The following is a 26,284-nucleotide window of genomic DNA, read 5'->3' as shown; positions in this document are numbered from 1 at the left end:
TTCCTATCACAAATTTTTCGCAATGAATCATGCAGACTTTTAACATAGAATAACGAATATATTTATCTAAATTTATTTTATATCTAAGACTTTTAACATAAAATAACAAATTATCTCATAGTTGGCTTATATAACAGAGACTTCTTTGCGGAAGCCAACTATAAGATAATTCGTGCACAGACACAAATATGGCAAGTAATGAAGGGACGAGATAATTCGTAGGTAGGCGTCCTGGATAAGTAAACAACCTACGAGATGTCTCGTAGTTGCGTGTTAATTGGAATAATCATAATTTGCTCGATGAAGTTGGTAAGGATAAATGAGTAATGAGACAAAAGAGTGCATTGAGCAAAGACTCACCGATATAAGTGCTCTTGAAACTTTCGTGGAGCTTGAAGGTGAAGGGAATGTGGACCTTCATCATCTCCATCTGAGGTATGCGCGGCGAATGTGTCATTACGCTTCCACTCCCACCGAACATCAATTCGTCGCCGTGAATACGAAGCACGATCATGTTCCTGCACAAAGGATTCAATCGATTGTTCCAATGATTAACATTTGTCCAGATATCAAAAATTCAACTACAAACTAATTAATGGATCTGCTTATTGAGGCCACGTACATAGATAGATTACAGATACAATGATAATAGCCAGTCCCTTCGTTAGAACAAGGAAACAATATCAGTACAGGTACAGTATCTTAAATCGATAGAGTCATTGAAAAAAAGACATTGAAAATGTTGATATTGGTCTTTTCTTTTCTATTCTTATTATTAATATTCTCTGATAATAATTGATCCAATCTAGCTATCCTTCATTTACTAATCGCTTTAAATGAAATGCAGATGAAACATTCTTTATATCAGTGATTCTCAATCACTGCACTCTAATGTGCCACCACTGCCAGAGAGTGACCCCTCCCGAAATGAAAATTATTTATTTTTATATTATTATTATTATTATTATTTTTAAACATTTTGTTTATTTTGTAATGCAACTTTCATTTTATTCTTCGTTGAAAATTATCCTAATTTTACAAAATATGTTATAGATACGTCAAATAATAAACCAAATGAAACTCTTTTAATTTATTACGTTATTAATGAGCCAGCAAATTTTTATATTTTTAATAGTGTACTGTGACTAAAAACAAGGTTGAGAATCACTGCTTTATACCATTCACTATGGATGAATTCATCCAGTATGCATATTTGAAGTGAACAGTTCTAAGCTATTATTATAGCTCGCAATTCATCTTCCTAGCACAGCCTGTTTGCTTACACGATTTTTCGTAGAAAAAACTGACTTATCTTTTACGAAAACAGCGATTTCGAAAATACTTTTATACACCTACATATATTTACTTAGATTACACAAATGCCTCTCGCAATGGAATAATACCACCACTGTGCCCTGTTGCAATTTCGCAGACGATCTCTTTTGAGATCCAACCACGATTTTTAAGTTATGAATTCAGATTCTGGGGAACAGGATACGTATAACGAAAAGTATACCGTCCTTCGATATTTAAGATAAACAACCACGTCATGCATCATGCTTTGGAACGAATTAGTGTGCGAACGATCGCGCACTGCCAACAACCTCGCGGCCATGAGAACACGCATGCACGTATCACGATATCGTGTTCGTGCAAATTATTCGTTCTTAATTTGACTAAAAAACGGATACCGAGAGAGCTCGGGAGAACTCAGTAAACGAGCGATTCTGACTCCATTAAAACGCCTCATAAAAACGAATCCTGATTCGGTCGAATACAGGAATTCATTGATTCATCGAACTCCATATGAAACATATTTTAATGAAACGAAATATGTTTATATGCCTCTTAGCAACTCATCCCGTATAATTTGATGAAATATGGGTAGCCTCGCGGCTCGAAATCAGTGAAGGAAAAAGCAAAACGTGCAGCTTTGAAATTTCAGACACCAGCTTTCTCTTTTCAAATAGGCGAATCGTTCGTCTCCCGTTAAGTGTGTTAACAGTTTATTGGCATAAGGCTTTTGGATGTAGGCTTGCTCTTATATCTCATTTTAACGCAACGCGAAAAAAGAGAGGACGAATCGACAGAGGACAGCCTCCCGGAGTTGGTAAATAGGGTCCGAGTAGTGAGGGAATTCTCAACTCGCTCGTCAATGCTTGACCAGCGGACAGATGTTAAATAAAATATCTATTATGAATCTCAATTTTAAACTAAAATTATCCAGCAAGCTTAACTATATTAGATAGGAGAAAATTATTATCAACTCTCTATATCTTTGCTCTACTGATAAGCTACTATCAGCTTCTATCCACAGATAGAATGGATAACATGTCCTGCGTAATACTCAAGTTTTTGTCAATTTCGAAGAGGGATTGAAGGACGACATTAAAATGTTCAGAAGAATGAAGATTCCTAAACTCTTTTAAGGGGCTTTACCTTTGAACTTTATGGATATATTTGCCTATAAATGAACTGTGTAAAATATTTTTTTCGTACAAAAATAACTAAAGGCGATCAAGTTATGCGCTATCTCCCGAGATGCGAAAAAAAAGTGCCTCGACTGCTGACATTATACAGTTCGCCAGGGTGACTAAAATGAAAAAAGACAAAGACGCTCTTAAACTAGAAAGTATTCTCCGTGGTATCATCTAGAATATCCGAGAAATATTGAAATCTAACAAAATGTCGGAGTTTCTAAGAAATTTTTCGATTTTCTCTTAAAAAAATTGTCGTTTCTTCGTTGCTAAAATTACAGTTTTCATCCAATCAAGAATATCCTACGTCATTCAACAATAAAGCATACCTAGAACACTCTGTTAAAATTTCAAGTAAATTGGGTAATTAGTCTTTGAGTTATAGTGTCAGCAAATTTGAAAAAAACGCGTTTGAAGTATTAACTATTACATTATTACTGTAATATTACTTTAACTTATGTTATATTAATACTATTAGAAGGCTGCCACTCGAAAACTAATTGAGATCCGACCTTGAAATTTTAGTATGATATTTTTGAAGGTATAATCTTTCGAAAAATGCAAAAAGATATTCGATTTATTTAAAATTTCACACTGGTAAGATCCCTTAATCCAACAGATGAATCTTTAGTAACGAACGTTGGCAGGTACGGTAAGATAGTGTAACGGTTTGATCAAGCGTCTCCAGTGTAGTTGCATAATTTCCACGAAAGCAGGAAAAAAGCCGAACAACTGGCAAATCATCGATGTCGCAATCTAATAACGTACCGGTTCGAGTACTCGAATTAAAATACTTTATTGCGTCACGCGTTTTAAGATCTTTCCCTTCGGTCACGGGAAAGGTGGAGGCAAATCGCGACCTCAAATTAGCGTCGCTCGAACGATTTACTGATTCGTTTGGACGCGTTACACGAATGGTTAACCGGAAACCAGCTTGCGGTAGATTATGTTCGAAAACGTCTTTGCCCGTAACAAACGGATCTCATGGTCCTCGATCGTCCAAGTAGGACTCGGCTATCTATACACCTTGACGGCCTTGTGAACGATCTGTTGCCACGAATATCGAGTAACTTCTCCGACCGACTCGAACGCTCGATTCCTGTATTGAAAACGCGCAGCGTTTCTACTATTGTCACGGTTTATTATTCTTTCAACATCGATTCGAAATGTTTGATCAGATACCTCGGAGCCAAGTTTTCTTTACTAAAGGCGGAAACAGGTTGATTCGGCTGATGCAGTCAAGCATTCTATTTTTCGATTCACCTTTGTTAAGAATAGATTTTTATTCACAATATCCGGTTTGACGTTTTCTGACGGTTTATTTTTGTACAAAAACAAGTCCGGTGGATTTAAATCGAGTCTTCGACAGAAAAACAAGGTTTGGTTTTCGTGTTTCGACCACCGAGAACGCAAAAAAGTCGATCAGTCGTAAGAGAAATTCTATAATAGAACTGATTTTTTACCCGGTCGTTACCCGTTTTTACCCGTACTTCGATTCAAGGTCAGCCAATTCGTTAAAGTTAAATTAAGCTAAGTCACCGACTATTCAAACCAATTCTTCACTGGTCGTTCATTATCTTAATTTCCATTATTTTCTATACTGAAATTCCGATTAATTCGGACAAAGTATCTGCCGTCTCTTGGCACACTTTTACCACTGAACCGAAAGTGCCAATTTACCAATAATTTTTACGGCCACTTCGGGGAACACCGTCCGACCGATTGATCTAACCTTGGAATACTAAAAGAAACGAAGCTAGCCTTGAAACCTTCGAGATTGATCGAACAAAGATCTGATTCAAGTGGCTCGAAATAACTTTCATTAAAAGATAACGAAATTTTTGATCAACTCGTGGATATCGCGCGTGTCGCAAAAGCAGCGGCTATTGTGCAATCGACAGTGTACTAGTTAGTTCTCTATGCGTCACTAATTTCTACATAAATATTGCTATTGACTCGTGACGCGATGCAGTAAAAGGGGACGCCGATTACCGAGCTGCTGATGCACAGTTTCGTCCGGGCTCCGTTTGTCTTTTAATTTGCACAAAATTACCAATTCCGTTGTACCGGATAACGATCAACGCGTTTCCATTCCTGCTGAACCATGTGCAATAAAACGTGGCCGAGTACGATGACCTATTTCAATGTATCTCTACGTATACGTCATCTTTCGAACAGATCTATGAATAATAAAGTATATCGGCTTGAATCATCGAATTTAAGTGAAACGAATGATTATATGACTTTTTTGCAGGAGCTCGTAAAATAATAAAAAGAGAATCCGTACGGAAAAATTCCGGTTTCACCATGTTTGTAAACGGTGACTCAGATACAGCTACCTTACAACTTCGAACGCAAATTTAGGATAATACATTCAAAATATTATTTGTAATGGTAATCAGTTTTATCAAAACTGCCAAGCTAAAATTCTATCCACTGATTAAATTGCATACTTCATCATTCGACAATTACGACTACGAGTTAAAATAGTAACTGTAAATGAGAACTGACAACAGGTCCTACATATTTCAACAGTTTAATTTCGTCTGACATTTATCGTCATATGTGTGCTAAAGGAGGAGCAAAGTGCTAACTATCGATACTCCACTCTCTCTGTCATGAGTGGAAAATCTTCGCAATCATTTAGAAAAAATGTTTTCAGATGTACATAGGCCAAGGCTAAGAGACAGTTCTATTTAACTGAGGGTTTCGACATGTTTCAGATGCTCGGATTAACCTAGACACAAGGATCTTTGAACGAAACGAACGTACATGTCACAGAAACGAGAAATTGCGTAGTACATACGAGAACACGACATGTATCTGTCGTCCCAACATACACATAACAACCTTCGCTCGTCGCATACCACTAAGGGCGATGCGTATCTGTCTATCTTTACGTTGGATTAAAACCCAATGAGTTGGCACACACGCGCACAGGCTTAAGAATGAGAAAAATGATAAATACCTGATTATAAATAAAAAGACTCCGCAGAAGCATATCGACACCGCGAGCACGAAGAAAATGTTCGACAGCTCCGCCACGGATACTAACATCGCCGTCATCGTAGTTGCCGTCGCCGTGTTGTGTTTCACCGTGCACAGTGCCACACCACGCACATGCACAATCAAAAAGAAAAAAAACACCTCCCAAATAGATGCGTAACCTCACTGATCGTCGTAAAAACGGGCTGTCAAAGTCGCCGAAGACGACGACAGCGATGAATCCGGCGTTGCCCTCAAGCACTGCACAGAGCGTTCGGTCGACCGATGGGTAGCGATCGGGGATGGGATATTATCGGGAACGATGGCAGGATGAGCTGTCAGTTCCGCATCGCGTACACCGACGACACGAATATTCGTTGCGTAAATACGCCACCCTAACCTCATTCAGGCTGACACGGGATTCGGTATCTCGTGCGATTCCCTCACCGAACCCGTAGACCGAATTTCTCGTAGAATGTTCGATTCCCACGGATGGTAGCAACGGTACGAATCTGCTGATCAGACGTTGCGGCGGATGTTTTTATCGGAACGACGCGCATTCGAGAAATCTACGCGATAGTCTACCATAGCGCAGAATCGTATAGAAATATAGCGGACGATGCCGTGCCGTCTGTGCCGCGGTGATGGCTTTTAAAGACCGAAGACACGCCAACGATTGCACGTAGAACAAGATACGCGACACATACTGATAAACGCGATCTCGATCGATCACCGGCTTTGTTCGCGTAAAGATTAAATCGCGTTGCGATCAGCTTAAAGACCGCGTAAACACATCCACCTTCCATTAACTGTTACCTGAGACTGGCCGCAGCAAACGCGGTGGGGACGACTTATACCTACACTCCTCTATAATATACGTCCGTCTCTGTACTTCGCGACTTTTTTGCAGCTGTACGGCCACACGTTCTGCTCGTGTGCGCGCGCGCATTTACGAACATCGGCCAATGCGAACGCTGTCCGCGAACAGGATTTGATTTTTGAATTCTAATCAAATGATTACACTCTTTCAAAATATTCATCGCTGTTATGTATGTAATTAATGCGCGATTCGGTTTTATCTCCCATCGTTGAATTATGTAATTGTAGATAATTATACAAAATATATGTAATACACCTGAATATGCAAGACATTTTTATTTATAACTTATACGGAAGCAAGTATCCAAGCACAAAAAGATCAGAAGAAGTTGAACTCGGCCTACCGTCAGTCCCAGTTGAAATTTAAATTAACCCTTTCCACTCGTGTATGTCGCTGTACAGGCGACATTATACGTTTTACCAGTTTTATTATTATACATATATTAATATTAGTATTTCATTCTAGGGACCCTTGTCACAATGTTTTCTTTTAGTTTCTATTTAAACGTGTGTGTATATATAAAATAAAATAAATTAGAGTTGATAGCCTTCTCAAACATAAATACGAGTGCAAAGGGTTAAGTTTAATTCCTCCAACCAGAATAGTTTCCAAGGATACCGGGTATTAACTACCGGAACAGCTGATGGAACCACGGCGGGCGACATCTAGTCAATTATCGTCTCACGAGTTATGCGCACATACGGTTATTTCTCTGAATAATGATTCAATCGTAACCAGCTGATCATTTAAATTAATTCTCAGTCTTATCGATTCTCTTTGACGTAACGTCATAAAGTTCAACGATGTTGATCGGTGTCGACTTCGAGGTGTACGGAAGAGTACAAGGTGAGTGATTATTATCCCGTGACAGTATCAGGACGATGCTAATTTTCGGATTCTCTTCTTTAAAGGCGTCTTCTTTAGAAAGGTAAGTAACGTTTCTAATTAATTAACTATCAACAACTAATGTAAATTACGAAGGAACGAGTCTGTCGCGACTCGCTTGGCATCCGAGCGACATCTGGCAGGTGAACGAGTTACTATCGAATTACTAATATTTGCGCGTACTGGTATTTGAAATCAAGAATAGAACGTAACAATTGCCCGATTAAAAAGACATAGAATATTTAAGAATCGTTTCCGTTGATACAGTACACTCAGAAGCGTGGCAAGGAATTAGGGTTGAAGGGATGGTGCATGAACACTGATGACGGTACGGTCGTCGGACATCTCGAAGGAGAAAAAGACAAAGTCGAAGAAATGTGAGTTAAAGACATTAGAAATAATGGCCTGGTTTATTAATCACCTACTTCTTTTATTGTAGGAAGAAATGGCTTCGATATACCGGGAGTCCGCAGTCAGCTATAGACAAAGCAGAGTTTCGAAATGAGAAAGAAATATCTCAACCCTCGTTTCACGGTTTCGAAATTAGAAAATAAATCCGGCCATGCTCTATTTTCCAAATGCCAATTATTTATTTTGTAATGTTTAATTTACGTAACTAGGAAATTATGAACGTGCCTGAGTTGAAATAAAACTGAAATATCCGATACACAAATTTTCCTACCACCCTAAGACTACGCCCATTTAATAAAAATTTCTTCAATTCCCATGATTTTCTCCTCGGAACTGCTTTATCACGCTTGTGTAATCGTTTCGGAAAGCAGCTTGAATAATTTTCGAATCAAATATACCTCCGCCAGTCATCTACGTACAGTTAAACAATACCGACGTTCCTGAGCGCGTCGAAAGCGACGAGCACGTCGCGACCGGACCTAAGAATCAACGTAACGCGTTCCGTGCAACTTCTACCGCTAGCAGCACGAGTACGAAATTCATTAGTTGTCGAGCGCGCACCACCGCGTACGTTTCAAACCTTTCGCTTCACGATCCATTCGCATAAGTGCGACTGCATTTTACGAGCGTCTTGACATTCCGCGTTGCTTACAACGATCTTGGTCGAGTCGTTTCCTTTCAAAACGTTCTTCAGTATTTCTATGCAAATTTTTAATTAATTTATTTTTAGTATACTATAATAAGAAGTACACGCGAAGTGAAGTGAACTCAAAAGTGAATGGACACATTGATAGTAAAAGGAATAGCTAACGTGCTATCATGCACGAGGTCAAACGATAAAACCGGAATGTGAATTAAAATGAACTGACCGATAGTATCCAGACGATCGGACGATCTTGATAATGCGGTGATTGATAAATTAAGAGAATGTCAGAGCCATTATGAGGTGTTTTAAGAAATTCTTCCAGCACACCTGGCAGCCTCAACAGGTGAGAACACATGTACCATGAAAACTAGTTACCCTTGGTCTGATCTATTCTTAGCTTCTTTCTTTTTTAAAAAAAAGCGTCTTAACACGATTTCTAATTAAATTCATGTAGATTATCAATCCTGGAGGTTCAAATAAACATTATGGTAATGTATTATGTAGTATTCAAAGTTCGTTGAAGAACATTAAATTCGCATTACGAAATTCTGAACGTGGTTGTAAACGGTCGTTTTATTGTAAGGAAAATATCTTAGCTAAGAAACAATTCCAAGAATCTTTTTAATTATTCTTATATCTTTAGCATCGCATACTGCAGCCTTATTGTTTACCCAATTACGTCTATGTATTTACATTCACTCGAGCTGTAGCCTTGAGTTCCTTTGAGAAAAGGCAGCTACTTTCAATCGTCGGCTCTTTTCATACTTTCACCTTACGTTCTCAAAATCTCCTTATGGCAGAGTTCATCGAACCCCAAGTAACCGATAGAGAAATCGATGATTAATGAAAAACAAAATTCATACGATATCCCAAGTAATTGAAGTCATCGTCGATTCGATTTCGTTGAACTTCAAAACTTACGTTTGCGATGTTAATTACAACGAGGCTAAATTTCAATGTGACCGATCGTTATCTATCAGCATTATCAATTACCTGAGGAAAATTATTCGTGTTTTTCCCTTCCGCAACAGCTCGTTATTACACGTTGAAAACATGAGCCTCGCTAGATTACGCAAGGTATCTCGGTTATCATTATTGTCCGTCGCATAGCTGGCGCATCCTCTATCTGTTGCGCGTTTACCCACGTAATCATTCTCGTATTTACATAACGGAATTATTTTATCTTGCTTATCCGTCATTTTTACTGAGATTCTCAACGTTCCATCAAATTACTTGAGATAAAGACTTTTTTTAATTGTCGTCAGAGAGATCCGCTCATGAAGTCATTATCACATTATTATTATTATTTTTAATCACATTATCGCGATGAAGTGAAAAAGAGTAGTCTAAGTTTCCCATGAACGATTTACGGGCCGATTAGAAGCGTTTCACGCGAGAGGAGCGATTCGATAACGAAAGATCAAGGGTCGGGATTGATAAAGCCTGATAATGGGCAGCGCTCGACGTAGCTGGGTCAGTTTCTACCGTATCACACGCGAGTAAGCTACGCTCGTTCTCGCGTCGAACGTCAAATATCGCGTGTTCCTCCTTAATAACTTAAACGATTTGATAGTGAAATTAGATTGGATCGTCTCCCATAAGAATAAAAATGCTATACGACTTGGTAAAATGAACAACGATAGAAATCGATAGATCAGGAGATACGAATATGTGTTTAAAAACGTAAGTGTCCCATTTTTCGGTCATTTTCCAAAATGTTTATTTTAAGATAATCTCGAACTTTGCTCCCACGGACAAATGGTTTTTGTGAATTAAATCTTTGTGTGTGTGTGTGTGTGTGTGTGTGTTTGCTGAGAGTCGTAAAATGATAAAATGGAAACTGGAGCTGATAGAATCAAATGGGGTTCGCGAATCATTGACTCAATCAATTCTAACAGGAGCTTCCGTGCTTGTCTCGTGTACATTACGTTCGTTTCCCGTTTCATTCATATTTAACTCATTCACCTAACAGTGGATCTAATTGTTGTAGAATTAGAAAAGCGTTAATGAATAATGCGGTGTTCGTTTGCCTCGTCTCGGAGGCTTACGGACTTTGTGTTGATGTAAAAGAATTGAAATCGTTAACAGATGGTGATTGTGCCATCCCCTGGATCCATATGGGATTATCCGTACTTGGACCAGGTCACCAGCATGATGAGCTTGGTGTACGGGACGGGACCACCGAAACCTGAACAGGAACTATATCCTAGCAAGATTCGAAATCCAGAGACTCATGTAAAGTTCCCTAAACTATTCACTGCCACCAGGATTCGAATTTCAAAATACAAAAGGAAACAAAATCAACTTGACCGCTCGTTACTCTATTAATGAAATTCTATCTCTTATTATAATCTTCGAAGTTCGAATGGATTCGCTAATTAATTCCCTTCTTATCTTTCTCTTGTGTAAACGGCGGCTATAAAGTTTCCATAAATTTCGAGCGCTTTTAAGAATCGTGTCAAGGCCTGCTGAAAATGATGTCAGCGAACATTTTCTTGACTTCTGTTCTGCCCCTTTTTTCTTCATAATGGAACGGGAACCTTGAAGAAGCGAGGAATGCCGATACTTATTGCAAACGCGGTGCACGCGTTCCTCCGCATCACAATCGAGGCACGATTGCGAAATAATCGATAATTTGGAGTGGCTGCATCGTGGACGCAGGCTGCATTTCATTCGAGTTATTATGAATTCTTCCCGCGACGCTCGCCCGAGTCGAACGGTCACAAACGCTACTCGATTTTCGTTCGCCGTTCTCAATTTTTTCCCGAAACGCGGAACCTGTTAACTGACAACGAGCCGGAACCGTTACGTGAAGACAAAAATATTTTCACCGCATTTCGAATCGGATTAGACCTGTTTCGGTGTCCCGCCTCGATAAACAGGAAACCGTGGCTGCGGTTCTGGTTTGATCAGATTCCGGATTCGTAACCGCATCATACAAATCTCCACGTTGACCAGAACGAAACCGAAGCTTGCATTTTATTTCCGATACTTTAAAACGCTTTGCGATCACGATAAATGTGTTTTGGGGATGTCCAGGGTAAATTTGCGCCCTCGTCGAATTTAGTGAAAGGACACTGAGGCAAATGTTGCAATTATGACTAGAAGTTGTTCGACAGAAAGAACTTCGACAAGTTCTTTCTCTGAAGAAGTTGGAGGTCGAGTTTATAAGATACTGAAAATAAATAGTGTTTCTTATGTACATATTTTGCTGTGACAATTAGTGGTGATACACAGCTGTTATCTGTTCGAACGTAAACATAGTGCAACGATAAACTGGCGTATACCGAATTCTGCAAGCCGACTGAAAATATTCGATTTCAGATGGAGAGTCCTTCGAGGTTCGAGTTAACTAAAGCCGAGGTGAGAAGTGGCGACGAAACGGAATTGGGCGAGGTGAAGGTGCAGCCACCGATGAGCAGTGTCGCGACCTCGACGCCTGTTCAACCAGGAAATATACCGTGCAGAAATGGCGGCTGTAAGGTTTGGGCGAGTCGCACGGAATCGCGGATGGAAAGTCCCTGGCACTTTCTAAAGACTGTGTTTCTGATCTCCGTTATCGCCGCCCTGATCCTCTGGGTGATAGTGTACACGTTCCTCGCCCAGTATCAAATCTTGTGAGAAAACTCGAGGGACCGTACGACCTTCCGTTCGGAGACGAACCGATGGAAAATTTGGATGACTCACTTTTGTGCCTAGAACTCGCAGAAGCGATGATGAGAATAGAAAGGAAGAGGAAGACTGTTTAAAATTTACGACTAGTTTGACTTGGACACTGAACGTGATAAGATCGGACTTTTATAAATGATGGTAATAATATCTCTCAACGATATTTTCTCGATACGAATCCGTCCTTACGCAAAGCAATAATTGTGAATATTCGACTGTTCGTAATTTCTGAACGTATGTAAAAACCGTGGAATTGCGTAAAATTATGAGTTTCTATTTGCATTACCGTCTTCGTCGATTCGACGACGAAGAAATACCCGGTGTTGATACGTTCGAAAAGAAACGTGAGAGATTTTTACGATTACGTACAGAATGCTAGTCTCTGTGAACTCTGTTCGATGTCGACATGTCCGCTTTATTAACACTTTATATTTTATATTGACACGAGCATTCGTCTATTTGTAATAGTATACGAATACTTAGTATTATTAATTTTTTACCGAATATTTGTACAAGAAAAGAATAAACCCTGAATACGTTGAAACCGTTTTGCAGATTCCAATCTCTTACCCGAAACTTGATGAAAATTATCTAACTATCCAAATGTAGTATCTTAAGTTAACTTTGATAACTTAATTAAATATCACACAAATCGACTTTTATCGAATCGAATAAATAGTACACGCGAGCCAGTGTTACTTATTTTACTCGATGTTCAATAGTTTCATCTAGAGCGTAGATGAAATAAGCCACAGATGAAGCGATCAATTGAATTCTTAACAGATATTATCGTTTACAAGGACGGGGATAATAAAGGGTCCTGAATGTGAATGCGAATTTCCGATGAGAGATGTCGATCACATTCTGTGGCAATGCCTTCAAACAAAAAATGCTAGAAAAAAATTAATAGATAAAATAGAAAAAACTAACTGGAGTCCATCAGCTGCGACCAAATTATGAAAACTATGAATGTAAGAGCGCTTAATGCAATGAATGAGTTTTTCAACCTACATGATATCGGATTATACAAGCAGAATTCAATTCTTCAAATTATAAAATAACTATTTATAGTTGTAAGTAATAACAAATAACTGTTACCCAATAATGCAAACAGAATTGTACTTGCTCCTATGGGTAAAAAGCTCGCGGATGTTAATAACAATAAAAAAAAACAGATATCCTTGAGCATTTGTTATCAATCCTTGTGCGAGCAAAATGTATCGATGGATTCCACTCGAAGTTATCTGCGAATATATGACGCTCTGACGCGAAAGAAATCTGTCTGCAACGTTCTTGATCAAAATTCGCCGGATGGGAATCGCGACACGAAAAACGATACCGAGGTCGATACGCACTGTTTAACGACCCGTCCGAGTCTCGAAGCTGCGTCCCGCATCTGAGAATCAGCGGCCTCGATAACAACGTTTTATGAACATTTCTCGAGACGCGACATCCGTAGGACCTCTGGTAGAATGTTTACGAAGGTACGATTTGGCCATATATTTTCGCATACGCTATAGCAGGCACCAAAGAAGAGGCTGGGTCTCGATTAGAAACCTCTCTTCGTATCAGTCGCTTCATCTTGATTTACAAGCGTTAATTAATCCTAACACCGATCATGTAAATTAAAGTTATTTCTGTGCATACGTTTATCTTTGGAAAATTCAAGGACGCTTAATTGTAAGATAGCCGCCGGGTATTATTATCTAATCTCCGTTTATTGCCAGCACAAGAGATAGATCAACGATTGCCACCCGAGAGTCTGGAACAAAGATCAACGGCTACTGGAAGTTGGCGTCGTCGCTCGACGGTACCACACGACTTTCGACTCGAGTCCCGTGATAGATGCCCCGAAAAGGAACCGTCCAGCCAGCAATCTGAAGCGGGAAAAGGAGAGAACGGCTGCGCGACACTTGGAGAACTTTCGGTCTCAGGTTCGAGATCCTCGCCAAGGGATTTCACAGCAGAATGACCCGGGAAAAGGTAGCTATTCATTCGTCTTCCGTGTTGAACATTTTCGAAACGTTATTTAACAGCGAAATCATTATCTTCAGAAGACGTGACAAGACAAAATACAACAGCGAGTGTATCAGCGAACAAAGAAACGAAGATAAAAGCTTCCGATAGGCTGCAAAACCCGGAGAATCGTGTTGCCATTAAACTGACACCTCTCGATCAGCCTGGAACCTCGAAGTCGTTGCAGTCTAACAAGAAATCTGACTCCGATCCGAACCGAGTGAAAAGAAGCAAAGCCACGCAAATGCGACAGAATCTGAGTACTCAGAGGTTGCAGATTAACGATGACACCGACGATAGCGTGAGTAAAAGAATTGCAGATTTTCTATGCAAAGAAAATGCGATTTGGATAGATTATTGATATGAATATAGGTTTCATGTTTGTTCTGCAAACGCTCGTTGCTGTTTGAAATTGATTTCATTTTTCATTTCAGTCCTCTCAGGAGGAGGAAGTTGAGATGAGGCAAAAATATATTTTGATCGGATGGGACAATTTCCGTTGCAAGCTGATGATCGTTCTACTGGCTCTTCTCTTCCTATGGGCAGTCATTTACTTCCCTCTATTCGCAACCTGAACTATTTACATCGTGTCTCGATGCAAAGATGACAAAATACTATTTCCTGTATATACATACACACGTACCAAGCGTTCCAGTGTTGATTACGAAACGAATTTCTCGTTCCTATTATATTGAACGTTGATGCGAGAGATGTTCGTTCGCAAATGGTACTGCATAAATGTTATATTACGAACGATCTCGTTTCTGATCGAAACGCGGTTATCGAAAATACACCGAGTGTAAATATGTACATACACCTTCCAAGAATAAAACATTTTTTCTTTTAACGAACGATCAATTTTAATTATTCTCCTATCTACTGTCAAGGGGAAAATCTCTACTATCTTACAAAGCTAAACTACTTGAATAGAATTCGTCCGGACGTATCGACAGCGAATAAATTCATTCTTAATTCCAATAATTTACCTTTCGATTCAAATTAACGGACCCGTCCATCTATCGAAATATAAGTGAGCCAACCAGTGGTCACTGTGTCAACAAATTCAAACAACCTTATTCGTCATCGAATGACTCAACAGAGCCTCTAACATCACTAACAGTGCCAATAAGATACATTTAATCGGAAAACAAACACGATTGTAAAAACGTTTTCGTTCTGAAATCTTACCAGCGGTCGGAACGAAAAATCGAGCTCAGAGATCGCAACACTGAAATCATTCTTCCGAGAACATCGATTCCTGCACGCGTGAAACGCGTAACGGTCGTGCAACGACCTTAGACCAGGGTCGAGTAAACGTGCCGAGAGACGACGAACGCAAGAGGAAAGAGTAATATATCGGTTGGAGGCGGCTGAATACACCGGCGAGACTTCAGTTCAACTTAAAACGCCTACGTAAACTCCTCGACGCTCTCGATTCTACTGCGCTCAATACTGAAACCGATCGTGCGAATCGACGGAGAAACATGAAGATCGAAAACGTGACTAACGTCTTCCTGATACTCGTATTGTCCTTAATACTCGTTGGTGAGTGAAATATAATTTTCTGCTCGTCAAAATTATTTATTTATACACGCGTACGAATTTTACGTAGATCGTAGCGAGCACTAGAGTGTTAAAAAAGTGAAAGGAACGGATTCTCCAATGAATAATAAATACAATAGAGGAAAGTCGGATTCTACGTGAGAGGAAGTGCTATTGCAGAAAAGTTTAGAGACGCAGTTCGTTAAATCGTTTATCGAAAGAGATGTACAGTCACTAGAATAAAATCGGATAAATGCGAATTCTGTGAATTTTGAAAGCTACGAATGACGCTAGCAAATATATTATATAATCGGATTAGATAGAAACTGTTTCGAAAAATATCTCCCGCAACTATCCTACGTGACTCTGAATCTTAAACACTGCGGACACGCTTCATTTATTTTTTTCATATCGCCAAGGTTATCACGAGTTCATGGAAACTTGCAGATTTTAAGTAGAGAGGAGAAACCCAAGATTCTCGAAGCTAGAAATAATTTCAATGTTGTCTCAGATAATTCACTGAGATTCGATCGAAAAAAATATATACCAATTGGGACTGATATGATTAATCTTGCTGAAAGTTCTTAAAACGGATTTCCGTTATTCAAATAAACGTCGACAGCGTCGATGAATCATTGATTCGCTCTAATTACATGATTAATATCTCAAATAGCGAATAACCGTGTCGACCCCGACTATCTTGCGAGTGACCGACGTAGGAAATATTTTTCACTCTCATTTCTGTACTTATTTACTAAATACTATTTTGCTTTTAGTCGACGTAGAGGCAGGATGGAAATTTTGGAAGAAGGACAAAGACGCGACCACCACTACGGTCGCTCCTGAAGTATCGAATCTTGATCCCACCAAAGCACCAGTAGGTGCTACAACCGCGACTAACAAGCCACCAGGAAATCCGACGAATCTCGGATCAGCGGTTATCGGTGCAGGTGATCCTGGACTAGCGATAGGAGTCACATCAACTGGGGGGAAAATAAAAGAGAATGCCCGACCAAGCAGGCCAAACCCAGGAACGGAAGTTGGTCTAGATTTTCCAGTACCCAAACCAGGAAAACCGGGGATCGGTGGTACCAATGGACAAGGCTATAGAGAATGGGCAGCAGATCTTACCGGAGCTGGAGAACCCGGAAGGCAACCTCCCAAACCGCCTTCTCAGGGACCAGCAATTACTGGTCCAGGTAATCAAGTAGAGACTCGTCTTTTATTGAAGGAGCTGTCTAATAAATTTGTATGTAGGTCCCAAACCAACATCCGTACCTGGAGGAGCGGCACAGCCACAAACACCAGGTAGGATTTTGTATGAAAAGTGTAGAATTAGGAGGCTGACGATAATTAAATTAGATTGAAGGTGCTAGATATAAATCTCATCAAACATCAATTATACTATTGGGAAAAGTATAAGTAATAAGAGTTTACTACTTTTCATTTTCCGCTTCAGGAGCTAAACCAGTCACGTCTCCTGGAAGTATGCCCTCACCGCGACCTCAACAACCTCAGCCTCAGCCTCAGCCTCAGCCTCAACCTCGTCCAGGTACAAATAAATTCTACTATATAATCAGAGGAAAGAAAATATTTCTCATCCTAACGGACACCTGCAGCTACTTCCACACCAGCTGTACTACCCGCCCAACCACAACGCGTTCCCAGTCAACCCGGAACTGGAGGTAATCAACTGTCCACACTAAACGTGGGTACACTCAAGCCTATTGCCATAACAACACCGGCGCCTTCTAGACCAGGAAGCCCTGGTTCTCCCGGTAGTCCAGGAAGAACTTGGGCCGACGTTGCTGGCAGTGGCAGCAGACCTAACTCGCCTACACCTTCCACGAGACAACCTGGATATCCCAATCAACCAGGTAACCGTCTAACTGTCTTATCAGTTACGATATTACTCAACGAAGGAATATATCACGAGCACTTTTCTGCTATGACCAGTTCAACCGCAAACACCGACTCAACCAGGGAAACGACCGTCTCCGGGTACGATAGCCGGTGGTGCTCTCGCTGGTGGTGCTCTGGCAGGCGCGGCTGCGGCAGGTGCAGCTACAACCGCGAATAACAAAGTCTATTCTAGTAATCCGACTTACAGCAAAGGGAATACTATCACAGACGAAGATCTGGAGAAGCTTTCCGAAGCTTTGTACATCAAGGACACTAACAACGCGAATAGGTATATCACGCTGAATTTGCAGAAGGAAACGACCAGCAGCAGCACGACAGACGACGCGCCGCAACCGTGAGTCTTACTACGTCAAATTTTGATCCTATCTACAGTTTCTCTGTGAAAATGTAGTTCTGATTCGCAGATTGTTCACGGTGAACACAGAAGCGTACCAAGGTAGCACTATACAACGAGTGATATCTATCTACGATAATTACAAGCCGGAAACAAATGTAAATGAGCACATAAGCCCTCTGCAGAGGCAAGAAGAGAGCCTCCTGGTAGACACGTTCCTCAGCACGAACGTGATGTCCGCTGCAATGAGATTCTTGGCCGACAAACAGAAAATTAAGAAGGATTATTACGAGTATAAGGAGACGCTGAGGAAATTATGGTTCAATCTGTTCTCCAGAGGGCAAGGAAAAATCGGTAGCTCTGGATTCGAACACGTATTCATGGCTGAGCTCAAGAAAACGGATGCCAACACCGAAGTAGTCGGACTGCATAATTGGATTTACTATAGCAAAGAGGAGGGCAATGGAAAAGCAGATTACAATGGATACTTGAAGAAAGTTGATCTTGGAGACGTAAGTCAATTCAGTCATACTATTCGAATGATACTTGCATATGCACATGTCTTACTTTGCGTTCCAGAAAGCTTCTATCGTCAAAATACGAACGAAATACGGCGGTTACGACAAACCGGTGACGACGATGTTCGTCGGTACCTCGCCTGAATTAGAAATGGCCTTATACACCGTATGTTTCTACGCGAGGCCGGAGGCTAATTGCCCGGTCTCTCTCGGAGGAACCAAGTTCAACATCGTTACGCATAAATTTAAGTACAGAGGAAACGACCTCATAGGAACAGCGTACCCCGAAATATAAATCTATCCCAATGAATTCGTTCCTGACGAAGTACGAATCGTAACAAATTCAGAGATTATCTACGTGATATTAATCTATGCATATTTTATAATACTCCAGACAAATAGAAGTATCGTATGATTTTATCCTCGGGACAACATTGTGTTTTTCAAGATTTAATTTTGTATTCTATGCGTTGGATAAATAAATTTTCTTGTTTATCTATGAACACAAACGTCATTCTGTGAATACTTATTCAACCTTCTCACTGACAAGAGTATGTAGCATTCCGTGATGCTGACAATCTCGAGCAAACAGATAAAGTCGGGTCAGAGGAGGGAGTTGGAGCAATAAACTATCCCACGGTTTTGCAGTGGGGATACATCAGTTAGTCAGTAGATTTCGTAACGAAAACAAGAATGCACGCGATTTTGCGAACGTTTTACAAAAGTAGGGATCAAAGCTACCAGTGGATCAGTCGTTCCATACCCGTGAATTATCGATCAAGATTGTACCATGGCGATAACGGGGTTTACGGTTATAAACCGAAGACACCGAGATCCTTCGAAGGTATTTCACTTTTAATAAGTAATTCGTAAAAGGTATAAGAAATTAGTCGAATCTTTTAATGGTACATCATTCGAAAGCAGATAAACATGTTGTGCGTAACGTCGCTAGCATCTATTGCATCTCATGGATGCATCATTGAACAGGTAGATTAAACGAACATTTTTAAGAAGTAAATCGTTCTTACCTTCTAAATATCGCCACGATTTCTTCCCCATTCCTCCGAGGTTAAGAATCGATCAAGATTCGCACGAATCACTGCACTTTACTTACGGAATACCCGGAATACTATTAACCAAAATTGTAAACAATCACACGACACTTTGATCCCGCGCTTCCTTGGAAGTGGAGCAGGTGACTGCCATGAATCAGAGTGCAAATTCTCACGTAGCCGTGCCGCGCATGCGCGGTTGATTTGAAATTGAATTCGTTTTTCCAAAAGTAACTGACATAATATTTTGTCAAATTCAATTTGCATACTTATTCTCTTCGTCGTCGATGTAATCGTTTCCATATGGCAATTTACATTGCGACGTCGATAAGATTTTAAAACGCTAATCCAGAGTAATGATAACGCTACATGGAAAATTTTTATTATTACGCCACCGCGAGATACATACTAAAGATAGCGTAAATATAATTTCAACATACGACGCGTGCGATTAAGCGATGTTTTTTTATGCATCATGTAGATTTTTGTATTTTCAGTACCGAAAGAGTACCTGGAAACACGTTCGAAATATAGCAATTTCTACAGGCTCGTTACTGCATACAGAGAACTGGCTCACAAGCAAGCAAACGTAGATCCCATCTCGCCGAAAAGACCGATATCAGTGGCAGAACTGAACCCAGAAAGATACGGTTTAAATCTGAACGACCGAGTTTCCTTCAAGGGAATTCTGGAAATGGGGAAAGAGGAAGGAACCGTGGAGGAAGCGTTAAAATTTCTGGACAAGACTTACAGTGACACGATAGGACTGGAGTTTAGCTATCTGGAGGTAACGAACGAACGTTCTGAATGGATCGTTCATTGAAACTGCAAGAACATTGACATTTATTTCTTTGTAGAAGATGTATACAAGTACCTGATTTCTGTTAATGTCTACACAGACCGAAGAGGAGAGAGAATGGTTCGCGGAGACCGCGGAGAAGTGTTTAGCGGAACCACTGACAGATGAAACGCGAGTAGCTATCGCGATGGAAATGCTCAAGAGCCAGACCTTCGAACAGTTCATGGCTATCAAGTTCGTGAGTCTAAAAAGATACAGCGGCGAGGGTGCCGAAAGTATGACAGCCTTCTTCCACGAATTTTTTAAACTATGCACTAATGGTAATTAAAGATGAAATTTGAAGAAATTCCAGTAACCACAGAGATCACGTTAAACATTGTATCAAATTACAGATAATTTAGAGTACGTCGTACTCTGTATGCCGCACCGAGGTCGTCTGAATTTTCTCACGGGAATGCTGAATTTCCCTCCAGAAAAATTGTTCCGAAAACTACGAGGATACTCCGAGTTCCCGGACGACGTTACAGCCACTGGCGATGTAGTTACGCACTTGGTTTCATCCACTGACCTGAACATCGATCGAAAACGTCTTCACGTAACGATGCTACGAAATCCCTCGCATTTGGAAGCCGTGAACCCGGTTTCCATGGGAAAGACTCGTGGGATGATGCAGGTCGTAAAGGACGGTGCTTATAACGAGAATGAAAACGTTCAATGGAGCGACAGAGTGTTAAACATACAAGTGCGTCACCTTGTAATCGATTAAACGAAATTTGAGACATCAGTCGAAATCGACGTTCTAATTCTAATTTAAGGTACACGGAGACGCAGCTTACGCTGCTCAGGGTGTCGATCAGGAATGCTTAGCACTGTCTGCGGTTCCTCATTTCGAAATAGGTGGAACTATTCATCTGATAATCAACAATCAGTTAGGTTTCACGACACCACCTTCCAGAGGCAGATCGTCACGGTATTGCACGGACCTAGCGAAAATGATCTCCGCTCCGGTGATACACGTGAACGGGGACGATCCCGAGGTGTTTAATGATGATTCTATTTGTAGAATCACAAGCTTTCGCTCGTGTACATGTAAAATAAAGTTTTTAATTGCAAGATATCGTAGATGGTCGTGCGAGCAGCTAGATTAGCCTTCAGATATCAGAGAAAGTTTCGGAAAGACGTGTTCGTGGATTTAAATTGCTTTAGGAGATGGGGTCACAATGAGCTGGACGATCCTGTGTTCACGAATCCGGTCATTTATCAAATCATACAAAATCGCCCGTGAGTATCATCAAATTTATCCTTTACATTCATATACAAATAATTGTATATCCTAATTAGATCGATACCCGATCGATACGTGGACGAACTCGCAAAGGGCAACGTCCTATCAACGGCGAAGGCGAAGAACATTGTCGAGAGCTATCATGCCGTGCTAAATAAAGCGTTGAATAAAGTAGATATGTATGTCCCGCAGCCTGCGTATTTCGCCGGCATATGGAGCGGCATAAAACAAGCTGACGCTTGTATAACGCAGTGGGACACGGGAGTTAATTTAAGCTTATTGAGATTCATCGCCGACAAGAGCGTCCACATCGAGGATGACTTGGTGAGAACACATGCAGAGCGTATGAAATGTCATTATTACTATTAAACCCGTTATTATTATTAAACCCGTCATTTCATCGTGGGACAGATAATACACCCGAAATTAAAAAAGAGTCATATTCAACCGCGATTGGAAAAATTAGCCAGCGGTGAACACTTGGATTGGGCTACTGCCGAAGCTCTGGCAATCGGAACCTTGTTGTATCAAGGATATAATGTCAGGATAAGTGGACAGGACGTAGGCCGTGGAACGTTCTCCCACAGACATGCAATGCTCGTGGATCAATCCACAGGAGGTAATCGGAAATATGTCGCAAGTTTAATTAAAACTTAGTAAGAGTCATACTATTCTAGATATCCATATTTCGTTGAACTCTATGATCGAGGGGCAAACAGGGAAGTTAGAGCTGGCTAATAGTATTCTAGCGGAGGAAGCGGTTTTAGGATACGAGTACGGTATGAGTATAGCTGTTCCAACTACTTTGACGATATGGGAGGCACAGTTTGGAGACTTTTTTAACGGGGCACAGATCGTTATCGATACGTTCGTAACCAGCGGCGAAGCAAAGTGGATGCTAAGCAGCGGTTTAACGATACTTTTGCCGCACGGTTACGACGGTACAGGTCCCGAACATAGTTCCTGTAGGCTCGAAAGATTTCTGCAGATGACCGACAGCAACGAAGACAAACCCGACGGCGATAATGTCAATATGCATGTGACCAACCCAACGACACCGGCACAATATTTTCATTTATTGAGAAGACAAGTAGGACCCCTGTTTCGCTAATTATACGTTTACTCGGTTTTACAAATGCGAAAGTGTCGTACGTTGTTTTAGATGGTGAGGAACTTTAGGAAACCGTTGATAATAGTAGCACCGAAAATACTGTTGCGCCATATCGCTGCGACCTCGGCGTTAGCGGATATGGGACCGCAGACAACATTTAAAAGCGTTATAGGAGACGAAAAGGCGAAGGCGTCTGAAGTAACTAAAATAATTTTCGTAACTGGGAAACACTATTACGCTCTCGACAATTTTAGAGAGACTACAGAACAGAGTAACGTTGCAATTATCCGAGTCGAAAGTTTGTGCCCCTTCCCGGTTCAAGATCTTTTGCAAGAAATCGACAGATACAAACGTGCTAACAGTACGTATAAAAAGCGTGTTAAATTATGCATCAGAATTTTAACAAGAGTATCGATTCCAGCTTTCATATGGAGTCAAGAGGAACCGCAAAATATGGGAGCGTGGAGCTTTGTCAAACCCCGTTTTGAGAATTTGTGTGGTAGACCGGTACGTGCATAAATTAAATAATATTTGGGACAAATATATGTATGGAATGAAATGGTTACTTACAGCTAAGATATAGTGGTCGCAAGACCATGGCCGCGGTTGCCGTTGGCGAAGGACAGTTGCATCAACAAGAAGCTCAAGAAGTTATCGTAAGGCCCTTTAACATGAAATGATGCTCGTATTCCATTATACGTTTGACTCTGTTTTATTTTAACACTCGGTTCAACTGCCAAAAATTACATTTACCTGTATAACATCGTTTTATACTATGTTAAGGAATAAATTATTTATACGTCGTGAATATTTACGTCATGACTATATCATCAAACGTAATTCCTATAAAATTGCATATTCAAAAATTATACCTTTTACCATCGAGTTGGAGACAAAAATGGATGACACGGATAGAAGTATCGCTCCTCGTCACGTTCAATCTTTAACATTCTCAGCTAACATTTTTACAATTATTTTGAAACAGAATTTTATTTGTCTAAATAGTTCCTCCTTTATAAACAAACAGCAGCAAAATTAAGAGTCTAGAAAATAAAATAACTAGGAAGCTAAATTCGCATTATAAAACAGTATCGTTAAATTTAATCCTTACTGGCACTTTCTGAATCTAAACGTTCGTGTTCTTTCTCAACGAGATCCTTCAACTCCTCCTGAAAATAAGTAGAACTATTTTTATTAATGTGCGAAGCACAAGAAGTTGATGAAACGTAGAAATTAATGAAACGTACACCCCAGCCCAATTTCTCTGCCAATAAATGGCATCCAGTATCACAGTCGCCTAGCCAGGCAACATCGCGACCCCCATGAGAATTTCGCGTGTCGAAAATTAAGCCATGCCGTAGTCCCAAAAGTCGCGATAAGCGATCTTGCATACCGACTTTCTCTTTGTTAATAAGTAAACGCGGACAGGTGGGTCGTACTCTGCAAACGGAATCAGATTTCAATGATTCAATCAACGATTTTAAATGACAATTGCATCTAACAATTCATACGTACCTGTCGACCAAGGATGCAAAAGGCTGAACAACCAAGCTCGAACCCATGATTATTAAAAGATCCGCTTGTGCGAAATCCCGATCAGCCAAGAAGTGGAAACGATCGGGCAACATTTCTCCAAAGAAAACTATGTCGGGTTTCACTACACCCTCGTTGCACTCCTCACATTTCGGTACAAGACCTTCAATTATTTTCTCTAGAAACAAAGATCGACACTTCAAGACATATTCATAATTACAATATTTGTAATTTTAATATTTAAGAAATGTATATATATAATGCAAAAAAGCCTTACCTTTCATCCATGAAAGCATGTATGGTGCTCTGCACTTGAGGCAGCGACCAGTATAAAATGTGCCATGAGCTTCTACCAACTTTTCAGGGGGTAAACCGGCCATTCTTTCTAACGTATCGATATTCTGTGTGTAATGTCTCAACAGTAATCCCTTCTCCCATAAAAGGCGAATAAAATAGTGACAAGGTGTAGGTTTGAAGCCTTCAGGTAACAATTCCTTCGCAAGTGTGAAAAATGGCTCTGGATTTTCCATAAAAAAGTCCAATTCAAAAATAGCTTGGGGATGAGGAAGATTGTATTTTTCTAAATTGTGATAAAGACCGCTCGACGGTGATCGAAAATCGGGAATTCCTGCAGCTAGAATATATTGAAAAGACAGATTTATGATGCATTGAATAAAAGTAACAGTATACTTGAGAAAATCTCACATGTGGAAATACCAGCTCCAGCCATAGTAACAATTTTACAGTTCTCATTCTGTTTTATATAATCTACTATTCCATCGATACTAACTTCACGAAGAACCTTCTGCTGGGACTGTTCATCGTAATCAGAGGACTCGACTAGTCTCAGCTTTTGTGCTAAATATTTACGAATCTTCTCCATATCAGAGTCTTCTACCTCCTCTTGTTCGGAAGAACTATTTGTCGCTTCTTCATTTGATTTCTCTGCTACAATAAGTAAATAATAATGTTAACAGTATACATTAAAAATCAATGCAAAATATATTACATTGTCAGAGTCTAATGAATGTAAATTAAATTTATTCACATCTACTTCATCTCTTTTAACTTTGCACTATTAACTCCTTGAAATAGTAAAGAAACATTGTAAAATTCAAATTCGTCGTACTGACTCGAATAGAAGTACGGAAATATAGATTTTCGCCGAATTTGCTGGATAAGCAATTGCCGTTGACGACTGATCAAAGAAAATGCGACCCGTCGAAACATTCTGGTTCGAACACGCACACACATCGTCATGTAACGGACGTAAATAACTAAAAACACGTGTTAGTAAGCAATTACCTAATTCTCGCAATATGTAAATCCGAATGTTCCAAGATTACAGCAAACTGTGTTGAACAATAAATTAACCTCCGTAATTCGTTTAACCATTTTATTTAATTAAGTTTCAGACTTCTTTATGGACGACTATACCATTAACCTCTGCTATCATCTCCCGTTTATTATGAGACCGTTTTACGTCACATAATAATAAAAAACATAAGGAAACCATAGTGAAATTCTAATTATACAATTTATTAAATCAATATTCTGGGTTAAATGCGATTGATGCCTTGTCGGTGCAAATAGACATGCTAAAGTCTTTTGCAGTTCTTATCTGTAGAAAGTAGCATAATAAAACAGAGAATTTAATATGATACAATTGATATTTAAATTTCGCATGAAAAAAGCATTAAAATGTAACAGCTTGGACCAACGACAGTTCGAAAACGTTACCTTTTTCCCCTTTATCCGTATCATTGTTGTGCTCTGACATGTTTCTCGTTCAACTCGTGCTTACTTATCTTATTCACGACCGGGATCTTAGACAATTTTGTCCGTTAATTCATTCATTCGAATAATGACATTCGCGTGTCCTCGATGCACTTTGCACGTACCGAATGCCTAAAAAGACTATCGAGCAACTAACTCGTATTCGCTTGACTGAATAATACTGAATGAATGATATTAAATAGAAGCAATAATGCCTCGCTATTTCGAATTATATCTTTTTGCTACGTGTTCAAGGCCTCCTATCATTGAATATTGTGATTGCTACCTCTAATAATTATTTTTAATCCAGTAAATAAAAATAATTTGAAATCTTCATTCTGAAATTAATTTTGGTTGTAATAAGTCAGTCTTTTAAGTTGTAAGAGTATCGACGAATTTCGACCGTAGCACTATGCTTTCTTGTATGACACGGTATTCCATA

General features: G+C 40.0%; 6 protein-coding genes across 13 annotated transcripts in view; 4 read left to right on the top strand and 2 right to left on the bottom strand.

Moving 5' to 3' along the window:
* LOC108632094 (cell growth regulator with RING finger domain protein 1) overlaps positions 1-19,468 on the bottom strand; it is a 34,980-nt gene extending 15,512 nt beyond the window's left edge. The window contains exons 1-2 of one of the 2 annotated variants that reach the window (XM_018036415.2): positions 19,315-19,468; positions 361-518 (exon numbers count right to left, since the gene is read on the bottom strand). In XM_018036415.2, the coding sequence (XP_017891904.1) occupies positions 361-514 (154 nt within the window). In that variant the 5' untranslated portion in view covers positions 515-518; positions 19,315-19,468. Of the gene's footprint in view, positions 1-360; positions 519-5,445; positions 6,395-19,314 lie in introns of those variants that run through there. The other variant, XM_018036414.2, reaches the window with a different exon arrangement.
* On the top strand, positions 6,992-7,892 carry LOC108632100 (acylphosphatase-1). The gene is made up of 4 exons (XM_018036420.2): positions 6,992-7,188; positions 7,254-7,270; positions 7,495-7,604; positions 7,667-7,892. Exons 1-4 carry the CDS (start codon positions 7,146-7,148, stop codon positions 7,779-7,781), a joined length of 285 nt encoding a protein of 94 aa, XP_017891909.1. The 5' UTR covers positions 6,992-7,145; the 3' UTR covers positions 7,782-7,892.
* LOC108632099 (uncharacterized) lies at positions 7,996-14,820 on the top strand. Its single transcript, XM_026819389.1, has 6 exons — positions 7,996-8,627; positions 10,373-10,519; positions 11,609-13,437; positions 13,681-13,936; positions 14,008-14,270; positions 14,404-14,820. Exons 1-3 carry the CDS (start codon positions 8,580-8,582, stop codon positions 11,903-11,905), a joined length of 492 nt encoding a protein of 163 aa, XP_026675190.1. The 5' UTR covers positions 7,996-8,579; the 3' UTR covers positions 11,906-13,437; positions 13,681-13,936; positions 14,008-14,270; positions 14,404-14,820.
* LOC108632092 (poly(U)-specific endoribonuclease homolog) lies at positions 15,218-18,800 on the top strand. Its single transcript, XM_018036408.2, has 8 exons — positions 15,218-15,514; positions 16,288-16,710; positions 16,769-16,819; positions 16,971-17,063; positions 17,131-17,388; positions 17,468-17,768; positions 17,839-18,280; positions 18,348-18,800. The coding sequence occupies exons 1-8, from the start codon at positions 15,454-15,456 to the stop codon at positions 18,579-18,581; spliced, it is 1,863 nt and encodes a 620-aa protein (XP_017891897.1). The 5' UTR covers positions 15,218-15,453; the 3' UTR covers positions 18,582-18,800.
* Positions 18,980-23,347, top strand: LOC108632091 (putative 2-oxoglutarate dehydrogenase E1 component DHKTD1 homolog, mitochondrial). Its single transcript, XM_018036407.2, has 12 exons — positions 18,980-19,130; positions 19,836-20,125; positions 20,238-20,457; positions 20,530-20,879; positions 20,953-21,174; positions 21,261-21,418; positions 21,479-21,746; positions 21,834-22,041; positions 22,100-22,512; positions 22,585-22,894; positions 22,955-23,040; positions 23,106-23,347. Exons 1-12 carry the CDS (start codon positions 18,980-18,982, stop codon positions 23,211-23,213), a joined length of 2,784 nt encoding a protein of 927 aa, XP_017891896.2. The 3' UTR covers positions 23,214-23,347.
* Sirt2 (NAD-dependent protein deacylase sirtuin-2) lies at positions 23,230-26,030 on the bottom strand. Of its 7 annotated transcripts, none has more exons than XM_018036412.2 (7): positions 25,807-26,030; positions 25,372-25,687; positions 24,772-25,014; positions 24,344-24,700; positions 24,049-24,244; positions 23,781-23,973; positions 23,230-23,702 (listed from the first exon to the last, which is right to left on the bottom strand). In XM_018036412.2, exons 3-7 carry the CDS (start codon positions 24,947-24,949, stop codon positions 23,634-23,636), a joined length of 993 nt encoding a protein of 330 aa, XP_017891901.1. In that variant the 5' UTR covers positions 24,950-25,014; positions 25,372-25,687; positions 25,807-26,030; the 3' UTR covers positions 23,230-23,633. The 7 variants fall into 7 exon arrangements, with proteins under 7 accessions (XP_017891901.1, XP_026675187.1, XP_026675186.1 ...); XM_026819386.1 differs by having other exon boundaries at positions 25,372-25,418; XM_026819385.1 differs by lacking the exons at positions 25,372-25,687; positions 25,807-26,030 and adding an exon at positions 25,200-25,311 and having other exon boundaries at positions 23,230-23,576; positions 23,645-23,702.
* Positions 26,031-26,284: the final 254 nt, after the last annotated feature.

This window comes from Ceratina calcarata, unplaced genomic scaffold, assembly GCF_001652005.2.
Source record: "Ceratina calcarata isolate Rehan_Ccalc_2016 unplaced genomic scaffold, ASM165200v1 scaffold151.2, whole genome shotgun sequence".
NCBI lineage: Eukaryota > Metazoa > Arthropoda > Insecta > Hymenoptera > Apidae > Ceratina > Ceratina calcarata.
This window is presented reverse-complemented; position numbering and strand designations above follow the sequence as displayed.

Coding starts and splice junctions, on each gene's coding strand:
- Sirt2 (XM_018036410.2), bottom strand. CDS start 25,296: ATGTTTCGACGGGTCGCATTTTCTTTGATCAGTCGTCAACGGCAATTG. Junction 24,701..24,771: donor TGGAGCTGGTATTTCCACAT/GTGAGATTTTCT, acceptor AATATATTCTAG/CTGCAGGAATTCCCGATTTT. Junction 23,703..23,780: donor CAGAGAAATTGGGCTGGGGT/GTACGTTTCATT, acceptor ACTTATTTTCAG/GAGGAGTTGAAGGATCTCGT.
- LOC108632100 (XM_018036420.2), top strand. CDS start 7,146: ATGTTGATCGGTGTCGACTTCGAGGTGTACGGAAGAGTACAAG. Junction 7,605..7,666: donor AAAGACAAAGTCGAAGAAAT/GTGAGTTAAAGA, acceptor CTTTTATTGTAG/GAAGAAATGGCTTCGATATA.
- LOC108632092 (XM_018036408.2), top strand. CDS start 15,454: ATGAAGATCGAAAACGTGACTAACGTCTTCCTGATACTCGTATTGTCC. Junction 17,064..17,130: donor TCAGCCTCAACCTCGTCCAG/GTACAAATAAAT, acceptor GGACACCTGCAG/CTACTTCCACACCAGCTGTA. Junction 17,389..17,467: donor TGGATATCCCAATCAACCAG/GTAACCGTCTAA, acceptor TGCTATGACCAG/TTCAACCGCAAACACCGACT.
- LOC108632099 (XM_026819389.1), top strand. CDS start 8,580: ATGAGGTGTTTTAAGAAATTCTTCCAGCACACCTGGCAGCCTCAACAG. Junction 8,628..10,372: donor ACACCTGGCAGCCTCAACAG/GTGAGAACACAT, acceptor AATCGTTAACAG/ATGGTGATTGTGCCATCCCC. Junction 10,520..11,608: donor TTCGAAATCCAGAGACTCAT/GTAAAGTTCCCT, acceptor ATTCGATTTCAG/ATGGAGAGTCCTTCGAGGTT.
- LOC108632091 (XM_018036407.2), top strand. CDS start 18,980: ATGCACGCGATTTTGCGAACGTTTTACAAAAGTAGGGATCAAAGCTAC. Junction 21,747..21,833: donor TCCACATCGAGGATGACTTG/GTGAGAACACAT, acceptor ATCGTGGGACAG/ATAATACACCCGAAATTAAA. Junction 22,895..22,954: donor CAGATACAAACGTGCTAACA/GTACGTATAAAA, acceptor TATCGATTCCAG/CTTTCATATGGAGTCAAGAG.